At 37.6% G+C, this 19,724-nt stretch overlaps 1 protein-coding gene across 2 annotated transcripts in view; it reads left to right on the forward strand.

The window, feature by feature from the left end:
- The window catches only part of DEG7 (DegP protease 7), a 30,860-nt gene extending 11,721 nt beyond the window's left edge, over positions 1 to 19,139 (forward strand). Inside the window, exons 7-24 of one of the 2 annotated variants that reach the window (XM_039127094.2) lie at positions 407 to 496; positions 1,581 to 1,646; positions 1,828 to 1,884; positions 1,995 to 2,060; positions 4,973 to 5,080; positions 5,520 to 5,600; positions 7,872 to 7,921; positions 10,182 to 10,347; positions 11,123 to 11,632; positions 12,295 to 12,477; positions 12,553 to 12,655; positions 15,313 to 15,483; positions 15,591 to 15,670; positions 15,755 to 15,982; positions 16,754 to 16,969; positions 17,037 to 17,197; positions 17,604 to 17,715; positions 18,615 to 19,139. In XM_039127094.2, coding sequence (XP_038983022.2) covers positions 407 to 496; positions 1,581 to 1,646; positions 1,828 to 1,884; positions 1,995 to 2,060; positions 4,973 to 5,080; positions 5,520 to 5,600; positions 7,872 to 7,921; positions 10,182 to 10,347; positions 11,123 to 11,632; positions 12,295 to 12,477; positions 12,553 to 12,655; positions 15,313 to 15,483; positions 15,591 to 15,670; positions 15,755 to 15,982; positions 16,754 to 16,969; positions 17,037 to 17,197; positions 17,604 to 17,715; positions 18,615 to 18,785 — 2,619 coding nt within the window. In that variant the 3' untranslated portion in view covers positions 18,786 to 19,139. The remainder of the gene's footprint in view (positions 1 to 406; positions 497 to 1,580; positions 1,647 to 1,827; positions 1,885 to 1,994; positions 2,061 to 4,972; positions 5,081 to 5,519; positions 5,601 to 7,871; positions 7,922 to 10,181; positions 10,348 to 11,122; positions 11,633 to 12,294; positions 12,478 to 12,552; positions 12,656 to 15,312; positions 15,484 to 15,590; positions 15,671 to 15,754; positions 15,983 to 16,753; positions 16,970 to 17,036; positions 17,198 to 17,603; positions 17,716 to 18,614) is intronic. The other variant, XM_039127095.2, reaches the window with a different exon arrangement.
- Positions 19,140 to 19,724: the final 585 nt, after the last annotated feature.

Here is a 19,724-nt window from a genome sequence, read left to right on the forward strand (position 1 = left end):
TACATATTTCACTACTATGTTCATGTGGGTATTTCTCTTGTATTATACAGAAACAATGTGCTAATACAAGAGATGTTTCTGCGGTAATCATAATTTGGAGAAGGGCTTGTAGTATATGGTTATCTTTTACATTGTCAGAATTTAGACGTCTAGATTCTTCATAGGTAGATAGAGGTTTGTTACCAAAGCCTTTTTTTGGAACCTATACTTTTTTTGTAAGATTATAGACTCACGTTTTCTACTTTGATAAAGCTTGTTTTAGTTGGTGTAAAACATCGTGTATGTAATGAGACAGCTCTATGCCTGAATTTTAGGGGAATGCTTTCTGTGAGAAAAAGATTTGCCTTGCTTTAAACCTATGCATTTAAATAAATGTTCTTTAATCTGTTTTTGGAAATGTTTGTAGGTTGTGAGAGCATTAAAATTAATTCAGGAGAGTTGGAGTGTGTTTGGAACCAAGCCAGATGCTGTTACCATTCCGCGTGGTACACTTCAGGTTTGTTGGCCCCAGGCTCATCTGATCTTTCATTTTTGGATATATCTGATATGTTATAATGAGTGTATAGGATATTCATGTTGTTATACTACCTTAACCAGATTTATTGATTAATATTATAAAATAAACCAAGGTAAAGATCACCATTCTAACTAATAGGAAGTTGTAATCCTTCGGTTTGTTCCCATTGCAATAAAGCAGTGGATTAAATGACCACGATCATAATTACGAAACCCAAGGTTTTAAATAATGTGAGAACAGGGCGGTGCTGCATTCTGGGCAAAAATATGGGATGGGGATGGGGTCTGGGTCATTGAAACCAAGTGGTATTGGTACATACCGGCCATATAAGTAGGTACTAGCCGGTACATGGTGGTACCAGTCTTGGTTCAATCAGTACCAAGTCCATATAGATGGTTACGGATTGGGAATCAGTAGGATTGATTGATTGATTGATTGATTGAGAGAGTGAGAGTGAGAGAGAGAGAGAGAGAGAGGTGTAGTGGAGGGGAAGACTGTAGAGGAGTTTCCGCTGTTGTAGGAGTCGGCTGTGAGCACAATGGACTAGCTTCTGCTGGAGCTCTCTATCTGCTTGGAGATCTCATTATCACTGCTTGAAAACAAAAATCCTAACTCTCTACGATGGTCACCATCTCTTCCTTTTCTAAACCTGACTAGAGTTTGGGTCAAATTGGACCCAAAATGAACCAAACCCATCTACAATTTAAAAGAAATTGAAAAAAAAAACAGAGAAAAGAAAAGGAAAAAGATTATGTGCTGCTTCACTATCGATATGTTGCGCTGTACTATGAGTCGATACGGTATGGATTGGTACCATACTAGACCAACAAAAAACTGGTACCGCCTTGGTACTGGTTTTTAAAACCTTGATCAGACCATAACTCAATTTCTTATTGTTGGCTATATGATTTCTCATTCGCCGAGCTTTCCTTCCAAGGGTTACCTTTGGTATTACTGCAAGCTATTATGAAATGGAAAACATAATTCAAACATAATTCCAGCTTAGCTACATTGACCAGCATTCTATTATAATTTTTATGTGCCTCTTCTATTAAATTTCTAGGTGACTTTTCTGCATAAAGGATTTGATGAAACACGACGACTGGGACTACAAGCAGAAACAGAACAAGTAAGTAGACTATTACTTGAATCAATATTTACTCATATAATTCTTCTTTTCTCTTCCATAACATCTTATTCTCTTGGTTTATGTGTAAAGGCTTATCTAGATGTTAAGCTGGTTTATATTCTACACGCTTACTCTGTTTTTGGTTAATTTAGTGTTTTCCTGTATGCTTTTTATCAATTAGATGGTGAGGCATGTTTCTCCTGCTGGTGAGACAGGAATGTTGGTTGTTGATTCTGTGGTGAGTTGTTTAATCATTTTAGTTTTTGCTTGTCCAATGGTTTTGTGTAAGTCATGATACATTTCTGCTGATTTAGTCAAGGGATTTTAAGAAAAAAGAAAATCTTATAGGTACCTGGAGGTCCAGCTCATAAACAACTGGAGCCTGGTGATGTGTTAGTCTGTGTGAATGGGGAGGTGAGTTTTTTACTTGATTATAATTTTCATATAAGTTCTAACTTTTTTGTTTGTTGAAATTACATGATCAGTATGTACCAGAACGTAGTGAGTATTATTGGCTTATTGTGTTTGATGTGTTCTTACAAGGATTCAAGAGCAAACTGATTGTATTGTATGGTACTGTTATGCGCTTCAGCATTGACCCGTCCTAATATGTGATACACCTTATCTTTGCTATGCCAGCACAATAGGCATACAACTGTCAGTATGGTACTGTAATGTACCCCTTTGTACCATACCAATATGCATTATGATACAGTACTCCAGCCCTTGCTTTTGTCTAGTGTGTATGTGTTTGTGTGTGCGTGGACATGCTTTCATGTGCACGCACAATGTATTTGATTTTTGGATCTTCAAGGCACTAGGGGTTGACAACCTTTTTCCTATCGTGCAAATGTGGATGATTCAATGATTTTTGTGCACAGAGAGCTTGGATTATGGTTGATATCTATTTGGTGGGAGTGGATCTTAAGATCAGTTATCAATTTCATTATTAACCACAATAGAGAACAATGAGTGGATCTTAGAACTTTAAAATTGAAACAGATTGTAAATGGAAAAATTTGGGGTGGTGACTGAAGCCGACAGAAAACTTCATCAAAGATCTCCTTGAGAAGAAAACTTATTACTTAGTAATTTATGGTTTTTTCATAGTGAAACTATTAACATAGATTTTCATTGGAATCAGACAAGGCCTTCCTACCAGAATGCCTCTAGAAGCTTTTACAAAGCTTTGCTTCCGATAGAAGCTAGTCGCTTCGGTAGCTTGCTCGCCAAGCCTATAGGCAAAGGGCCGAAGGATGGAGCATGCAAAGTCGATCGTGCACTTGTCGTGTGACCCGTTGGTCCTAAGCAATGTCTTTCGTGAAGTGACCCACCTAGAAACGGGCAAACAAAGCTGAATAGGAAAGGGGGCGACTGATGAGTGCCTTTTTTAATCATAAATAGAAAAAGGGTCAAGGAGCTCTCTCGAACAGGAAAACTTGAAAGCCTCGCATGAGGTTTGCTCACCTCAAAACCTAGAAAAAAGCCAGAAACACCAACCTCTTGATTTTGGTCATGTGCTTTGGTCCTTGAACCTTCCCTAAGATGTTGGGAGGAAGAGGTTGGCTTTGCCAGTGCAGTCTGCGCGATATGGGAGATTGGTCCGCTCCGCAAAGCTGAGCTTTTCGGTTTGCTTCCCGGGCCTTCAACCCTGTTTGCTTCCTTTCTCTTGACTCTTTGGTATATCACTACATGGTAATTTAAAGGATAGCAGTGATATTTTCTTGTAGTAATGATAGGGCTGTTAGGGGAATGAAGGAAGATTTCGACTCCAAGAGTGGCATTCATTTGTGAATGGTATTGCATTTGGGATTCTAGTTTCAATTAAACTGGGGTGCATTGTTCGTTGAAAGGGATGCAGGTGTGTTTTAATGCGATTTGTTCAAGTAACATATCCAAAGTGGGTGATTTGGTACATTTTCATTTTTTTTGGGTGTATCTCCTTAGTAGTAGATTGATATTTTGCATAGTCAGTTTCAGTATCGTTCAAGTTTACCATGTAAAGATCAAGTTGAAAATAGTGATAGAGTTGCAATTACTCATGCAATTAGGATGCTTGTAATGCGTGTGAAAGTTGGGGAGATTCCAAAGTCATGGTAGCTTCTGAATCAGAACTTTTTGCTATTTTTTGGTGCACTCAGTCTGAAACTCCTCCGCTCTTCATGTTTCTGTTATTCTAAACATTTGATAATTGGAGTTTCTATCTTGTAAATTTATTTCTACTATCAATCATGATAATTGGATCCATGTTAAAAAGAATCGATGAATCATGAGATTGATTATTACTTTGCCTCACAATTTGATGGACCTATTGTGTTTCCTTCCTAAAACCAGTTTCTTGAGCAGCTAGTGGGATTCCCCACAGATCTGACCTTCATACTCTTCAATATCCATGTCAAGATATTGAAAATATTGGTCCCTGTGTGGTCATGATTAATAGGTTATTGTAAATTAGTTATACAAGTTGGTATGCAGAGACGTATATGATTTTATTTTTGGTCAGCCACTAATGTTCATGTACAATGTATGCTGCATCCCTTATCAAGATTTGTTATATTGTAAGTGAATTTTTGGGTATTGCTCTTAATATTTGGTTTGTTGCATCCCAATTATTAAGCTAATAGTTATTTGGGCTGTATTATTTTGCTGAACTTGAAACGGATAAAATCTTTATGTTATGATGGTCGAAAAGAATCTTACGGCATTGACCGAATGATTCTGGGGAGGTGATCTGTACCTCCATGCTTTGGTTGTATCCCAACCTTTTTCCTGGTTTGTGATGTATGATTTGATTCTAGAGTGATTGCGATGGTATGATTCTTTATTTTGACATTAGGTTTGAGGTAGACATTAACATGCAGGACAGATGAATGCAGAGCATGCCAATATTCACCAAAAGGGGGCCGTTTTGCCCACTTACATTCTTCATGCACGAAAGACACCGGCATCAGAATATATAGACTGTTTGAAAAGCTAACATAATTTATGTATGACTGGTATCTCTAATAGCCTTATGCCCTCTTTGGCCACATGGATAAAAAGAAAGACTTGGAACAACTTCATTGCCAATTTGGATTGATCTTTAGCCCTAACAATTAACTGAAATGATGTTTTGTAAATGTTGTGTGAAAACCTAACTACAGGTTACAGAAATGTCAAATATGTTATAGGACATGCAGTCAAGGACAATAGCAAACTGCTTGTCAAGTGGCTAGTCTTTGCTTTTCTTTTTTTGTTATATTTTAATTCAATTTTTCAGGTGAATATGTTCTCTGTGCTTCATGAAGAAAATAGTTCTTCTGTAAATTTATGACATTTTAGCGCAGGTTGTTACCCAGTTTCTTAAACTGGAGATCTTACTTGATGACAGCGTTGACGGGGAGATAGATTTGCAGATTGAAAGAGGTGGAACTTCCTTGACAGTGAAATTGAAGGTAAGTTTGAAATATCTCGTGCATCATTTTTTTATGTTGGGCTGACGGGTTGACAAATTTTACTAAAACAGGTTTTCAAAGAAGCTCGATAAATGTACGAGTTTTACAAATGTGGTTGTTTGGTTATTTCCCATGAAACATATTTTGCCAAAACTGACTAGTCCCCCCCCCCCCCCCCCCCCCCCCCCCCTCTCCCGGCCCCTGTTTTTTAATAAAAACTCTATGGATAATCTTATTTTATGATTATCTGTTTTTGAAAAACTCACAGGCAACCAAAGAGTCCCTAAGGAAACTTTGGGATATTCTTCCTTATGCTTAATGTCCAAGCAAAAATGCTATTCTAAGGATGATGTATGGATTGTGGTAGGAGGACTACTAATTTTGCTTTTTGTTCAGATTGTTTTTATCTTGTTAACATGATAATGTGTTAATGCATCAGGTTCAGGATTTGCATTCTATCACTCCAAATTACTTCTTGGAAGTGAGTGGTGCTGCTATCCTCCCTCTCTCATATCAGCAGGTAGAAATATGTTTTTTTCCTAAATCTTATATATATCTATTGATTTCTTTGGTTTGCAATTGGACCAAGTAGGACTTTCAGTTATTATGTCCCTACAAAAGCCTTGTAGTTCAAGCAAAGCTTAATCTAATCTCTCTCTCGCTCTCTCTCTCTCTCTCTCTCTCTATGTATATATAAACTTTATAAGTCAATATATAGTGTGAAAGTCTTTGTGTCTGACACCCATGGTCAGAGATGTCATGCACTTCTTTTCTGTTTGCACATCTATAGATACTCCCATTTTAATAAAAAAACACCCCAGTTGTTCAGTTTTTGCTTTAAGGAAAGAGCAAGAGTATATATGCTCCAATGAGTGTGTGTTTATCATGTTTACACAAATAACGGAAAATTAGATGAGGTGAATACACTCATGCTCCCCTCAAGTGCACCTAATGGGCCGATATCTAAGTATGAATTAAGTGTAAATATTGAAGAATGAGGTGCAGAATACTACCCCTTTTGTGTTTCTATAAAGGCAAGGAATACACCACCAGAATGATATTAATAGAAAATTACAGGTGAAACAAGGAGCCAGCCAAGCCAACCAACCCAACAACTGATAATAGTTCACAAAACCAGTTTTGTTTTTGTAATTAGGACTGGCTCAATTAAAGAATGAACATTGATAATCCTGGGGAAAGCATAAATTTACATGTAGTATTTAAAGCCTTCAGAGCAAGAGCAAAAACAGATATTTCAACCTAAACAGGGATTTTGGAAGACTGACCAGTGTCATGTTTAACACTAAACTTAGCAGTTTGTTTATGAACCCAATAATCTCATTAAACAAACTATTTGTATTACTCATTTTAATTTTTTTAAAATGGCCACTGCTTTTTCAATTTTTCAAGAAAAATTCTCTTTTTTTTTTTGCAAAAACAAGTCAGATTTATTTATTTTGTAGAAAGGTCTGTTTTGGATTTTACTTGACCATTAGACTCCTGATCTGTGACTACCATAAGATCATTTTCATATGCTTATTGATGTGTATTACAGGTGCATACATTACCAATATGTGTGCACTGACTGTCACATCATGCACCGAGTGTGTTTGTTCTTTCAAAGCTATGCTTTAAAGCATTCTATTTTCATCAGCTAGCTACCCTATCCAGATACACAATCTTGGCATCATATTTCAGGCAACAATGCAAAGATAACTTGAGATAGAAGTAGGTTAGAGCTGTCATTCTCCTTACTATATAAGATCTTCCTTATATTGCATCTATTCTAGATGCCATTGTGGCCCTGAATATTGAAATTTCATAAAATCTTTTGCTAAGGCACCTCATGATTGTAGAAGTTTTATTTTGCACCATCAACCCCCCTCCCCCTTCTCGGAAAAAAAAGAAAAAAAATCGAAACCAATTCTGCTACTGTGCTCTCTGAAAATGCTGGTGTCGGGTGTAACATTCTTCATCCTCTAACTTGCACTTTATTACTTTGGGATAGAGTGTGCTACATTCTGCATTCTGTGGGGAATAATTTCCTTTGATCCCCAACCCATCAAACTGCTCTGCCCTCTTCAGCTTACCATGCCAGTTTGACACATGCAATCACTAACTCATGAATTCTAATCTTAATACCTTGTAGCTCCTTAAAGCAGATCAAAGCTGAAATCAAATTAATTAGGATTTAATACACTGAAAGATGACAAGACTGAAGGGTGCCATCAGCATATAGCAAGTGACTTGAGGTAGAGCAGCGATCTTGTGGACAAAAATCGTTGATAAGGCCAGCTGGCCCGCATGCTTAAAATTTTTATCAGACCTCTCATTGCTGATTAAAAGTAATAAGGAGGTAATGTAGAGTCCGACGGTCAATTCATTTGACATCCTAGCTTGATTTGTATAAGTTGCTTGGTTGTCTTTTACTAGTCTGAGATGGAAAAAGAACAAAAATGCAATTTTGTGTCCGGTGTCACCACAAATGATGGTAATCCAACTTCTCATGGTCTGTGGAAATGAAATTTAAGAAATATCTTTTACGTTCTATACTAGGCTTTGTGCTCAAATCTTTGAGCATAAGCTATCTGATATACTTCCTGTTCTAATATTGAGCTGAGTATTAAAATGTGGGTATATTATAAAATTGTTGCACCTTTTATAACTCAATCTAATGAACTGGGTTACTTAAGTTTTCTGATTAAATTAATGTTGGCCTTTGTTGTGCTAGTTTTTGCATTGATGTCTTTGCTGCAGACCTTATGCTGTTGTATACTAATTTAATTTGCAGGCTCGAAATTTTCGTTTCAAATGTGGTCTTGTATATGTTGCAGAGACAGGGTAAGTATAAGTGATTTATTTTAGTGTTTTGCTAGCCTTAATCAAAATCATTGTCCTTCTTCTATTTTTGTTCACGACTTGTGTTCTCATTTTCTTAAATAACGCGTTTAAAATATTGATTTCTACCTTGTCAATCTACCATTAACTGGCAGATGAACTTTACGCTCATGGTGTCACCTTTTAGAATTTTTGAATGCAAAAAAGTTAAATTGTGAATTCTTGAATGCTTTCTTCGAGAAATCATGAATGAAGCATGAATTATCATAAATCTGTGAATCAGTGAACAATCCTCTTTCATGCATGGCAACGATTGAGTGTGACAAGATTTCAATAATTTGGAGAATGTTGCTATTATAGCGCAATTAGAGAGCTAGGGAGGGGATAGTGTGGATAAGGTGACTAAGGTCATTCTCGAGAGATGAAGTGGAAACATGCTTGCTTAAGTTAGTAGTTATTTATATTTATTTTTATATGGGCTACTTGAATTTGACTAAGACTAAACAGTGCAAATCATTTAGAGAACATGTATTTAGTTTTTATTATTTGTAGGTTTTATTGGTGCAAGCAGATTTAAATCCAAACTAAATCTGACTTTTTAGCTGGGAATCATTGTTGGATCTTATTCAATATGCTTACTAGTTGAGGTTCGCCCATCAATTTTTTTTCTTCTTGGTTCAAGTCAGGTTGACTGGTTGGACCCAAAATTATCACCCCTGATTACTATCTTTTTCTCGATCTATTTGTTGGAAGGGCTTGTGGTACAACTCATGGTTAATAGCATGGGTGAGACATTGTCAGTCTGCATGGGATGTATTATCTAGTCATAATTGTCTGCAACCATTTCCACTGCTAGATTCTTTCGTGCATTCCTTTCAAGATATACCTTCACTACCAGTCAATAATATTGCCTTCAGCATTTGCATGATCAAAGAGAGAGGTATAAAGAGAGGTTCTTGGGGGCAGTTATCTTTAGGTGCCACCAGCTATTGATTACTGAGACAACAATGAGGTGTGTGCAATTCGTTCCCAGTTTGAGAGATTAGTTGTGTGAAAGGAAGAGCATATCTATAAAGTTGATTGGCGTACTATTAGATTATTGTCACTAGAGGGTTTTTTTGTGTAACCCTAGTACTTTCAAATGGCATGTTACAATATGCAAAATTATTTTGTTTCTCAAGAGGCATTTAGATCAAGTTTATCATGATTCATGAATGCTTAAGTCATGCCTATTGTTTCCTTTTGCATCTACCAAGACACTTGAGAATTTGATTAGGATGCAAAGAAAAATGTAATATAAAAGGAAAAAGGAAAAGAAAAGGAGCTTCATGAATGAAACTAGAAGGAAGAAGAATGAACTTGGCCCCCTGCGCAATGGAGGACAGCTCTCAAACCACTCAAACCTTCGGTTATGATGCCCTTTGGACTGGCTGGCAGTATGCTATAGCAGAGCTCTTTTCTGTTCTGAGACGTTCAACTCCTAAATTTATCATTAGATACTGTCTGCCTTCCTGTATAAGCTGACGACTATCAAAAATTGAATTAATATTAATGTTTGAAGTCTGTTGCAATTTTATATTAGTATATATCAATAGTTAATGAGGTATATATTTTTCATTGCATAATTATTAATATAATCAGTGACAATTGATATCGCACTGGTGAATTATTGCATTTCTTATTGCCATTTAGGACGTATACTTCATGCTTTTGTTGTAGTTGTAATCTTCATGATTGAATGACTTTGTGAATGCTTGACAGAACTTGTGTGATGAAACACAAAGGAATTGTGACACTGTGTTACCAATCTGGTGGGCCCTGCCTGTACTTTCAGGAATTTTATCCTTTTCCAGATAGACTAATATCACTTGTCATTACTTTAATGTTATGCATGGATGCTTTCATCTTTGACATTCATAATCATATTTTTGATCCATAAAAGGAAGAATTGATGAAATTGAAGTCATATGTGATTAATCTTCAATGTTATCCAAGGATTCCTGCTACATTTCCCACCTAGACTAATGCCATTGTAACAAATTTTTGAAGTTATCCAAGGTTCCCTTATATCTTCTCTGACTTTCACAAGCATCCTATTAAATTCATTTTAAATATTGTCCAGCACCATTGTGTTATCCTCTTTGCAATTATCTGATGGTAAGGATATATTTTTGGATAGACTGAAATGACAGTGTGAAAAATGGTGTCTGCACTGAGTGCAATATGTTTAAAGCTGATTTGATAAATCAAACCATTATTGCAGGTATATGCTCTCTCGAGCAGGTGTTCCACGGCATGCCATTATCAAGAAGTTTGCAGGAGAGGAAATATCAAATTTGGATGACTTCATCTCAGTCCTTGCCAAATTATCTAGAGGTGCTCGGGTTCCTTTAGAATATGTCAGCCACACGGATCGCCATCGAAATAAGGTTTGCCTCTTTCTCTTCTATTGTTAATTTTAAGTAAGTGTATTCCCTTTAGATTTTTATGCTAGGCTGATATGCTTATGATGGGTGAGCGAGTATCACTCTCAGAACCTCATTGCTGCAAATAATGATTTCAGTCTATGTTGTCAATCAATAGCTTGAATGCTATTTATCTATTTATCATGTATGTCTGATGTACAGATGCATGCATGCATGCATTTGTGTGCGCTTGTGCAGCACAAAGAGCCATTCCTTTGACTTTTGGTTCACCTAATCTGCTGTGTTATCAAACTGTTTCATGGTATTATGTGATATTGTACTTTGTAATTTCATGTTTTTTTTAATATGTGCTACCACCACATATAAGCATGCCGGATTCTGTTGCAATAGTGTATATTGTGTTGGTGTCCCCATAGTGGAGTAGTTGCTGCCGGACAATAAGCCAGTACTCGAATCATCAGCTTCATAAGTTAGTGCTGTAAATTACTGCCAAAAGACATGATGTGAGAGTGTGAAATTCCTGTTATCGAATCCCATTCCACTGTGAGCAATTATTTTGTATAAATAACAGCAACGGAAATTGTGAAAATCTTGACGGTAATTTCTCTCAATCAGCTTGTTCTTTTTCTCATATATTTCCAAAAGCATAAATGTGGCTTCCCCCCCATTTATGTCATTTACTCCTTTTACCTCCTTTGCAGCCAAAATTTATCATAAGTAACAAAATGCTTCAGTGAGCTTTGCTCATTTTTAATCTTTTCATCAACTTTGGTCGCAGTCAGTATTGGTCACAGTTGATCGCCATGAATGGTATGCTCCTCCTCAGATATATACTCGCAATGATAGCACAGGGCTGTGGATGGCTAGGCCAGCAATACCATCAGGTTCTCCTTTATTTGCTTCAGCTTTTCATTGTGGTGGATCAGACACGAGGTCTAGTACAGAGGCATCAATGATTGATTCTGGTCTGCTGGATCATGACTATCAACATAACAATGAAAATGGAACAGATGGTTGTGTTAGAATGCAGACTGATGATGAGAATATTATTGAGAAGTCACACACTGGCGAACATGCCATGAATGAGAAAAAAAGGCGACGAGTAGAACATGATGCAGCAGTAGAAGGAAGCATTTTGTTTAATGGAACTGCAAGTGAGCTTAAAGAACAGGCTTTTGGGCATCCACTGAACTTGGAAAACACTAACCTTTCACATGATCAGGGTGCAGTCACAACTAATGCATCAACGGCAGAGCAGGTGATAGAGCCCACTCTTGTGATGTTTGAGGTAGGAGAAAACAGTACCCCCAATGTCGTATTGATTTATCAGTGGGAAATTGTTTTCTTTCATCTTGGTCCACTATTCTCTATAGTAATGATACCTGTTGTCAGAATTGCCTTTAAAATGCTTGTCAGTGTTAACTATCAGTGTTGCTAACTGGATGGTGCTCTTATTTCTTTGGAATTTCTGCTAGCACTTTATTGCTTATCACCTTTGCACATGGCATTCTAATTCAGAATATTTGTTTTTACATATAATATCGGATTATCTGCAACATGCAATATTTTAGTTTTCCAAATTATTTTAAGAATATAAACATATGATAACTTACATGTCATGTGATGTTTTCTTTAAAGAAGGCTGAAGTTTTCTTTATTACAGTTGTGGATTGCAGCGAACACAGGTTTGACACAACCAGTGGTTGTGCAGTCATTCTAATGATGATGTTACTCATCAATTATGCATATGTTTTGTCAAGCTTATGCCTTTCAATTTTTCTCCATAATTCTTGAACCTTAGCCCAGTGCTATCTTGTTTAGTGATGTAGTTTGTTTTTCTTCGAACAGCCATTTATAAATTATAATCCCGAGTTGTTAACAAGATTTTGCTTTATACCTTGACTGTTGATTGACAGAATTATGTTCTTCATATTAAATTATGCTTTGCAGGTTCATGTGCCACCATCATGTATGCTTGATGGCGTGCACTCTCAACATTTTTTTGGAACTGGAGTCATCATATATCATTCAGAAAACATGGGCTTAGTAGCTGTCGACAAAAACACAGTTGCTGTATCTGTCTCTGACGTAATGCTTTCATTTGCTGCATATCCTATGGAAATTCCTGGGGAGGTATATGTTTATTAAATTACATACATTACAGATTGCTAATTCAGATCTTATTTTGACTCAGTTATGGACCCTCAGGTTGTTTTTCTGCACCCTGTTCACAACTATGCACTTGTTGCTTACAATCCTTCTGCTCTGGGAGCAGGTGCTTCCGTTGTTCGTGCAGCTGAACTTCTTCCTGGTTAGTTTACTTTTTTTTTTTTTTTTTTTTTTGCATACGTGCATGCCTTTGAACCTGTGCATGTGCTGTCTTCTCTCATAAGATTGTGCCTACTACATGATTAGGAATGTTAAAGTTTTTCTTTCCTCCTGTAACAAACCGGATTTAATCTACCACATCAATAAGTTTAGCCAGTGAATCTTCCATGGAAGTTATTGGAATTGGCTTGTTCATATGTATTCCACATTACCTTTGCCTGATGAAGTATTTATATCCAAATTCTTTATAACCTTTTATATATTAGTAAACCATCATGTCCAAAGTTGGAGAGGGCAATTGGTGAATATGCTATCTAAGTTGCTACGAAACTTTTTCCATGGATCATTTAGTCTAGTTGCCTACTTTTGAGAGTACCTAATTCTAACTTATACTGGTATTATTTCGTATCCTTGATATTGTTTCATTTCTTTTATCTTATGAGCTGTCATTTTCAATTCTTTAGATCCTGAAGTATTTGAGAATGTTTAACATACATGCGCATGTAGGTGGAATTTGCATGTTTTGCCTATGCCATTCTTAATTTAGGAATATATAGGATTATAAGTGTAGAGGGTGAGCCTTGGCGCAATGGTAAAGTTGTTATATTGTAACTTAAGGAGTTATGAGTTCAAAAAACAAAAACAATCTCTCCACGTCGGGGGGGGGTAAAATTGCGTACATCCAACCCTCCCTAGTGGCAGGAGCCTCATGCACTAGGGCACCTCTTTTTATAGGATTGTAAGTGTAAAGACCTGTGTGGGTATGTGTTTGGACCCACATTGGTCATGTTCGAGAGATGTTGGGTACATAAGCTTAAGGACCCCAAATAATACTTTCTGGCTAGCTTTTGTACTTGAGATCTTCAGTTACAAATGGTACTATAGCAGATCCAACCCATGGTCCATGTGGATTAGGAAACATTGTAGCATGGGTCTTTTTGGGGCTGACCATAAGCTGGTCATGGCATTTTTGTTTCTACTTCAACTCTTCCCTTGCTGAGAACATGTGCTTAAATGGGAGTGTGCAAGGACCCATGCCAACGTGTATGTACTCCCACGTTTGTCATGTGTTGGGGACATCTGGGTACATAAGCAGGGCTAACTACCCTGAACAATACTTTCTGCTTAGCATTTTCGGGTGGGTTCATGGGTATATACAGTAAATCTTAAAGTCATCAAGGTTTTGCTTCGGAAAGTTTGTCTTTCTATATCAAGGATCAATGAACTGCATGCCAAGTCCAAGCTGGTCTTGGGCTGGCACAATATGGTGCCATACCTATCATACCATGTCAGCCACATCCCGGGGCACATGACAGAGTTTGCCTCAATCTGCACTAGTCCAAGTCATGCTGGCAAGCTGGCAGGCACTAGCATGTACTGATGCAGACCGGTATTTACAGTACAGTGGTATGTACCTCTTTGTGTTTTTTGAGGGAGGTAACTACCTCTTTGTTGTGCTTATACTTGTCCAACACGGTACACACTCTCAAGACCGGTAAAATATGATACCTTAATCTTTGTCCTATAAGGGTTTTTATTGGAATCTGAGTTCTGTTATTTGTGGAAGGTTTTGGGCATCAACGGTTGGATGATTTGATCTCTTGTGGAGTCCTACATGGAGTCAATGAGGCAAGCAAAAGTGGGTCTGGCTAGTTTTTGGGAGGCTGGTCTGGGGCCTGTTATGATTATCTTGATGACTGCTCAAATTGTAGCAAATCCAAGAATAGCTTGCTCCTTCCTTTCGCTTCTACATATCTTCTTCATTCTTGTTTTTTTCCTTTCTCATTGTGTCCCATTACTTTCTCAATTTTCTCTATTTATTTTTTACTTTTGTGTCTATCTTCTTATTTTCCGTCTTCTTATTTTTTCCAGTTTTCAATACATAATATGAAGGTTTCTTTGTTCTTTTTTCATAAGACTAAAACAAAAGTCATAACAGACCCTAAAGGCCCTTTAAACGAAGATTCACCCTTATTTCTTTACTGATTAAAAACACCACATCTGCACTCTTATTTCATTTTTTTCACCAGAACAATGCACTGCTACCTAAAGTCTCATTTGATGCCAATATCAAGTCATCTTTGGAAGCCGCTAAGACCTCTAGATTACCTTTCCGGATACCTGTACCTATTCCCTAAAGCCTATGGGCAACCTAGAAAGCAATGTCATTCACTTCTGTCCTGTTTATTGATTTCATTTGAATTGGGACCTTGAATATCCTAGCCCTTTGATTTCAAAAATGCATATACACAGTGCCCTCTTATTTGGGCCTGCATCACACAAACTAGTCAACCGAGCAACCTACGCTTTCCCCAGCCTTGATATTCCACTCAGAAATTGCAAATGGGATAATCGGGTGTGGCTTTGTTTCTTCATGAAGTTTTGCTTAGACGCAGCAATGAGTATCAACTTTGTTCTAAGATGCTAGAAATAACCAAGTCCTGCAACTAGACCAATAAAAGGACATAATATTTTAATGCAAACTAAACTGTTTATTCGTTATGAAATCACTAATTAACAAGTTTGTGTTAGATTCTTTATCCCACGATTGTTCATATTTTGATGGGACATGGTGAATTTGTCACAATACTGCTTCTTTAAAATCAGCTAGTAGTTGATCCTCCCTATTTCATCTTACAGAACCTGCTTTGCGACGAGGGGATTCTGTATATCTGGTTGGCCTAAGTAGAAGCTTACAGGCAACATCAAGAAAATCGATTGTTACCAATCCTTGTGCTGCATTGAATATTGGATCTGCTGACTGCCCACGATATCGAGCAACCAATATGGAAGTCATTGAGCTTGATACTGGTAAGCTCTTTAGCAATGATATCTTCTATGACAGTTACATAGATCCTCTTAGGATACAACTTCGAAATTCATCTTCTTTTTCTGTAATAATCTCTGGTTTATTTTAGATTTTGGTAGTACTTTTTCTGGTGTGCTTACTGATGAGCATGGAAGGGTCCAGGCGTTGTGGGCAAGCTTTTCTACTCAGGTCTGCACTATTCAATGCCATAGTGTAAATTTAATTGCTTTGAAAAATGTCTGAAAAGTAATATTCGAATATCTTGGTCTGCAGTTGAAGTATGGTTGTAACTCTTTGGAAGATCATCAATTTGTTAGAGGCATACCCATATATGCAATCAGTCAAGTCCTTGAGAAGATAATCTCTGGTGCGTCGGGACCACTTCTTCTTATTAATGGCATAAAAAGGCCAATGCCTCTTGTTAGAATCCTAGAGGTGGAGCTTTATCCAACCTTGCTTTCTAAGGCCAGAAGTTTTGGATTGAGTGACAGTTGGGTACAGGTGAAAATTATTGTCCATCTTATCTTTTTTTGATTTGTTGCTCCTTTTTACATCAAATTTCATATATAAATTTTATATTCTTTTTTTATTAGTAAAGGTGGAATTTTGTCTCCATAATCTAGTTTTAGTCTAGGTTGGACCAAGATAGCCCATCTCCCCTAATTTCATCTTTCCTGTTGAGGCATTTGCTTAGTTGCCAATGAAGGCTGCATCATGAATTCAATTGTATTGTGTTGATTGGGTTGAGTAGGGGCGTTACATATATTTCCTTTATAAATTGATCTTCTTGTGTAACTATGCAGCAACGAAATCAAGGAATTTTGACCTAGGGGTTTTGTAAACTGTTGGTCTTGACTTTCTTTTAATCTGCACCTCTGTTGTAATGTTCAAATACCAAGTTGTGTCTTCTTGGCATGTTTATTAATATTACCTATAAGAAATCTCTCTCTCTCACTCACTCACTGTGCGTGTGCTTGTGCGCGGTTGCATGTCCGTGTGTTTATCTTTCACTGTAGTCCAGTTTAGAACTATGGAGATTTGTATGCTAGAAATTTAAATATCTGTTGGGTGCAAGTGTAATGTCCATTTCTGACAAAAGATCCTAATTACACATGAATATTTTGTTTGCTATTAGTTGGAGTTTCCTTCAAGATTATGGAGCACTATTTTTTACGTAAAATAAGTAATTGGAAATTGCCATATACATTGACTGTTGAAGTTTAATTTCCGTCATTAGATGTAATTTCTATTTCTGACTATTGTGCTTTGCAGGCTCTTGCCAAAAAGGATCCAGTAAGAAGGCAAGTATTGCGTGTTAAAGGTTGTTTGGCAGGATCTAAAGCTGAAAGCCTGTTAGAGCAAGGAGACATGATCCTAGCGATCAATAAAGAGCCAATTACATGCTTCCATGACATAGAAAATGCCTGCCAAGATCTAGACAAATGTGAAGACACTGACGGTGGTCTTAAGATGACTATTTTTCGACAGGTGCACGTGACATAATTCTCGTTATTCTTTGAAAGGAAAATCCTGTAATTTTTGCTTTGTGTTCCAGCAGGGTCAAGAAAATGACTTTATCATTGGAACGGACATCAGAGATGGCAATGGCACAACGCGCATGGTGAATTGGTGCGGATGTATAGTCCAGGATCCTCATCCAGCAGTACGTGCTCTTGGGTTTCTTCCTGAAGAAGGCCATGGGGTGTATGTGGCAAGGTAAGAAAATTGCACCATCCATTATTTTCACTTAGATTCTCCCTTTGCTCACTGAATTTATTTTTTTTGTACACTTGAAGTGCAGTGATTTCTACCTTTAAATTTTTCAACATGTCTTATATACATGGCTAGTTAGTTGTAGGCTGCACTGGACTTGGATGTACTTTAGTATTTTGTTAAAAAGATAGGCTGCCAGGCAAAAGAAGAGTTTAAGGGATAACACCTTGCTTTATTGTTAATGTTTGTCATTCTATGCAGATTGTAACATATCTTATCTAGCTTTTAATGTTATCAGAAAATTAAAAAGAATGACAGGGTAAAATAAAAAGAAATTAAGGCCTCTAATATCCTCTGTTTCTGTTACTATATCCCTGAACTAAAATGACATTGTTATAAATTTGTGCAGATGGTGCCATGGGAGTCCAGTACATAGGTATGGTCTGTATGCACTTCAATGGATAGTCGAAGTGAACGGGAAACTAACGCCAGATCTGGAAACCTTTGTGGAAGTGGCAAAGGTATGTTCGTATTAGAAAGCTCTGGCTGTCTTATGCTTATGTCTTGTTATTTATTTAATATGTAAATATAATATTATACAATTAGATTACAAAGCCTGAATAAAACCATGCATATAGGAAAATATGTGAATATAACAGAAGTAAATAAGGCAGAAAATTTTCCAAAGTTAGTTAATTATACTGTTCTCAATTTTATGCATTGATACGGCCTGCAACTCAGGAGGGTTGGGTTAGCTTAAGGGCCAATACTAACCTAAATTAATCTCTATATCCCCCAGCGACCTGAGCTCAGGTTGGGATTTGTCCACCCTAGCCCCATCCTAAGCTAAACTCAGGCTGGGTCAAGTTAGTGCAGAGGTTAGGTTGCATAGGTAATTTGACATTGGAGAAAAGGCTTTGGACATTTTTGTTAGGTGTGACCCAATTCAATTTTAAAGCCTGATAGGGCTAAGGAGCTAGTTGAATGAAACATATTAGGGCTTGTTTGGCAACATACTCGCAGGGTAGGCAAAGGAAGAGCGACGGGGGAGGGGGAGAGTTGATAAAATTACCCGAGTGTAGAGGGAGAGAGTGCTTGCGAGGGTCACAGAGTCCAACCCCTATAGGAGGGAAAAAAGACGACCTCCAAAGATTTTTTTTTTCCCCCCTATGAGAATCAGGACCATAGTTTGCCGTACCAGTCCGAACCGGGTGGTACCGGATATACCGTACTGGTTCGGTACCGGTATTCCGTACGGATGTCGGTATGCCGAAAATATTTCGTACCGTATCGTGTGGCACCGGTCTGGAATCCGGTACCAAGACGGCGAACCTTGTTCGGAATCTACACCCATTCTTTTCTGTTGGTTTAAATACATGCATTTGTTCAATTTCCCTTATAATACTTTGTGATGATGTAGGGACTGGAACATGGAGAGTTTGTGAGGGTTAGGACAGTCCACTTAAATGGGAAGCCTCGTGTGCTGACTCTGAAGCAGGATCTTCACTACTGGCCTACATGGGAGCTTAAATTTGATCCAGAGACTGCCATATGGCGCAGGAGAACAATTAAAGAATTAAATACAATATAGCACGATAATTAAAAGCCAGGATCCATAAGATAATTGTTGAACAAATCTTGGTCCGAAAGTTCTCTGCCATCCCACTATCTGTAGAAATAAGATGACGAGATTACACAACTACAATCTATTGGTTGCTTGTAAAATCAGAGCTGTAGCCTGCCTGAGGTAGAGTTGTGCTGTAAATCTTCAGGAATGCATCGCCTGTTTGCAGCAACATTTAATAATATATTGTTAAAGTGTAGAGAAGGAAAAATATATGGTATTTTGTAAAATAACTACTCATAATTCCATAATCCTACATTTTTTCACTATTTTTTGTATAAGGTCATTTATATAAAATTAAGGGTTTGCTGTTGTATTTCACGTATGCAGTGCAATCAGCCTTATTTCTTGCTTTGTTTGGCTGGAGCTGGCCTGAGTTATCAGTCCCATTTATATCTATTGTATGCATGTGCTCTGCGGTTCTAATTAAAGAAAAACGGGCATCTAGCTATTTGTTGATTTGAATTTGACTGCAAGCAACGGAGCCTTGCGATGGCTGCTGTTGTCATTTAGAGATGCAGCCGGTACAATTGTGTACAAGTTGATGAATCGTTCACTTGTTAATATCCTGCTTACGTTCCATCATCTAATAATGAGCACAGCAAATTAAATTCCATTTGAGGGGAAACTGCAAATTAAAATTACATGCAGCCCCTTCGCAAACCTTGGGTGGCTGATCAAGTTTTGTGCCCAACGTCGAGGTATCTCATCTTACGGGATTCACAAATGAAACCGTGCGCACGGGAGAACGCATGCTCGTTCGTAATTGGCTGGAGTCCGAAGGGGGAACCGAGCCCGTCCTTTGTTTAACATTAAAATAAGCATGTGGATGGCAAGGCACGCTTTTTGTCTTCAGGGCGAAGGCGCTGACCGAAGTCTCTGGATGCGTTCGACATCTTGGCAGCT

Source organism: Phoenix dactylifera, chromosome 7 (genome assembly GCF_051530095.1).
Source record: "Phoenix dactylifera cultivar Ajwa chromosome 7, Ajwa_hap1_PhDact_Kaust_v1.1, whole genome shotgun sequence".
Lineage (NCBI taxonomy): Eukaryota > Viridiplantae > Streptophyta > Magnoliopsida > Arecales > Arecaceae > Phoenix > Phoenix dactylifera.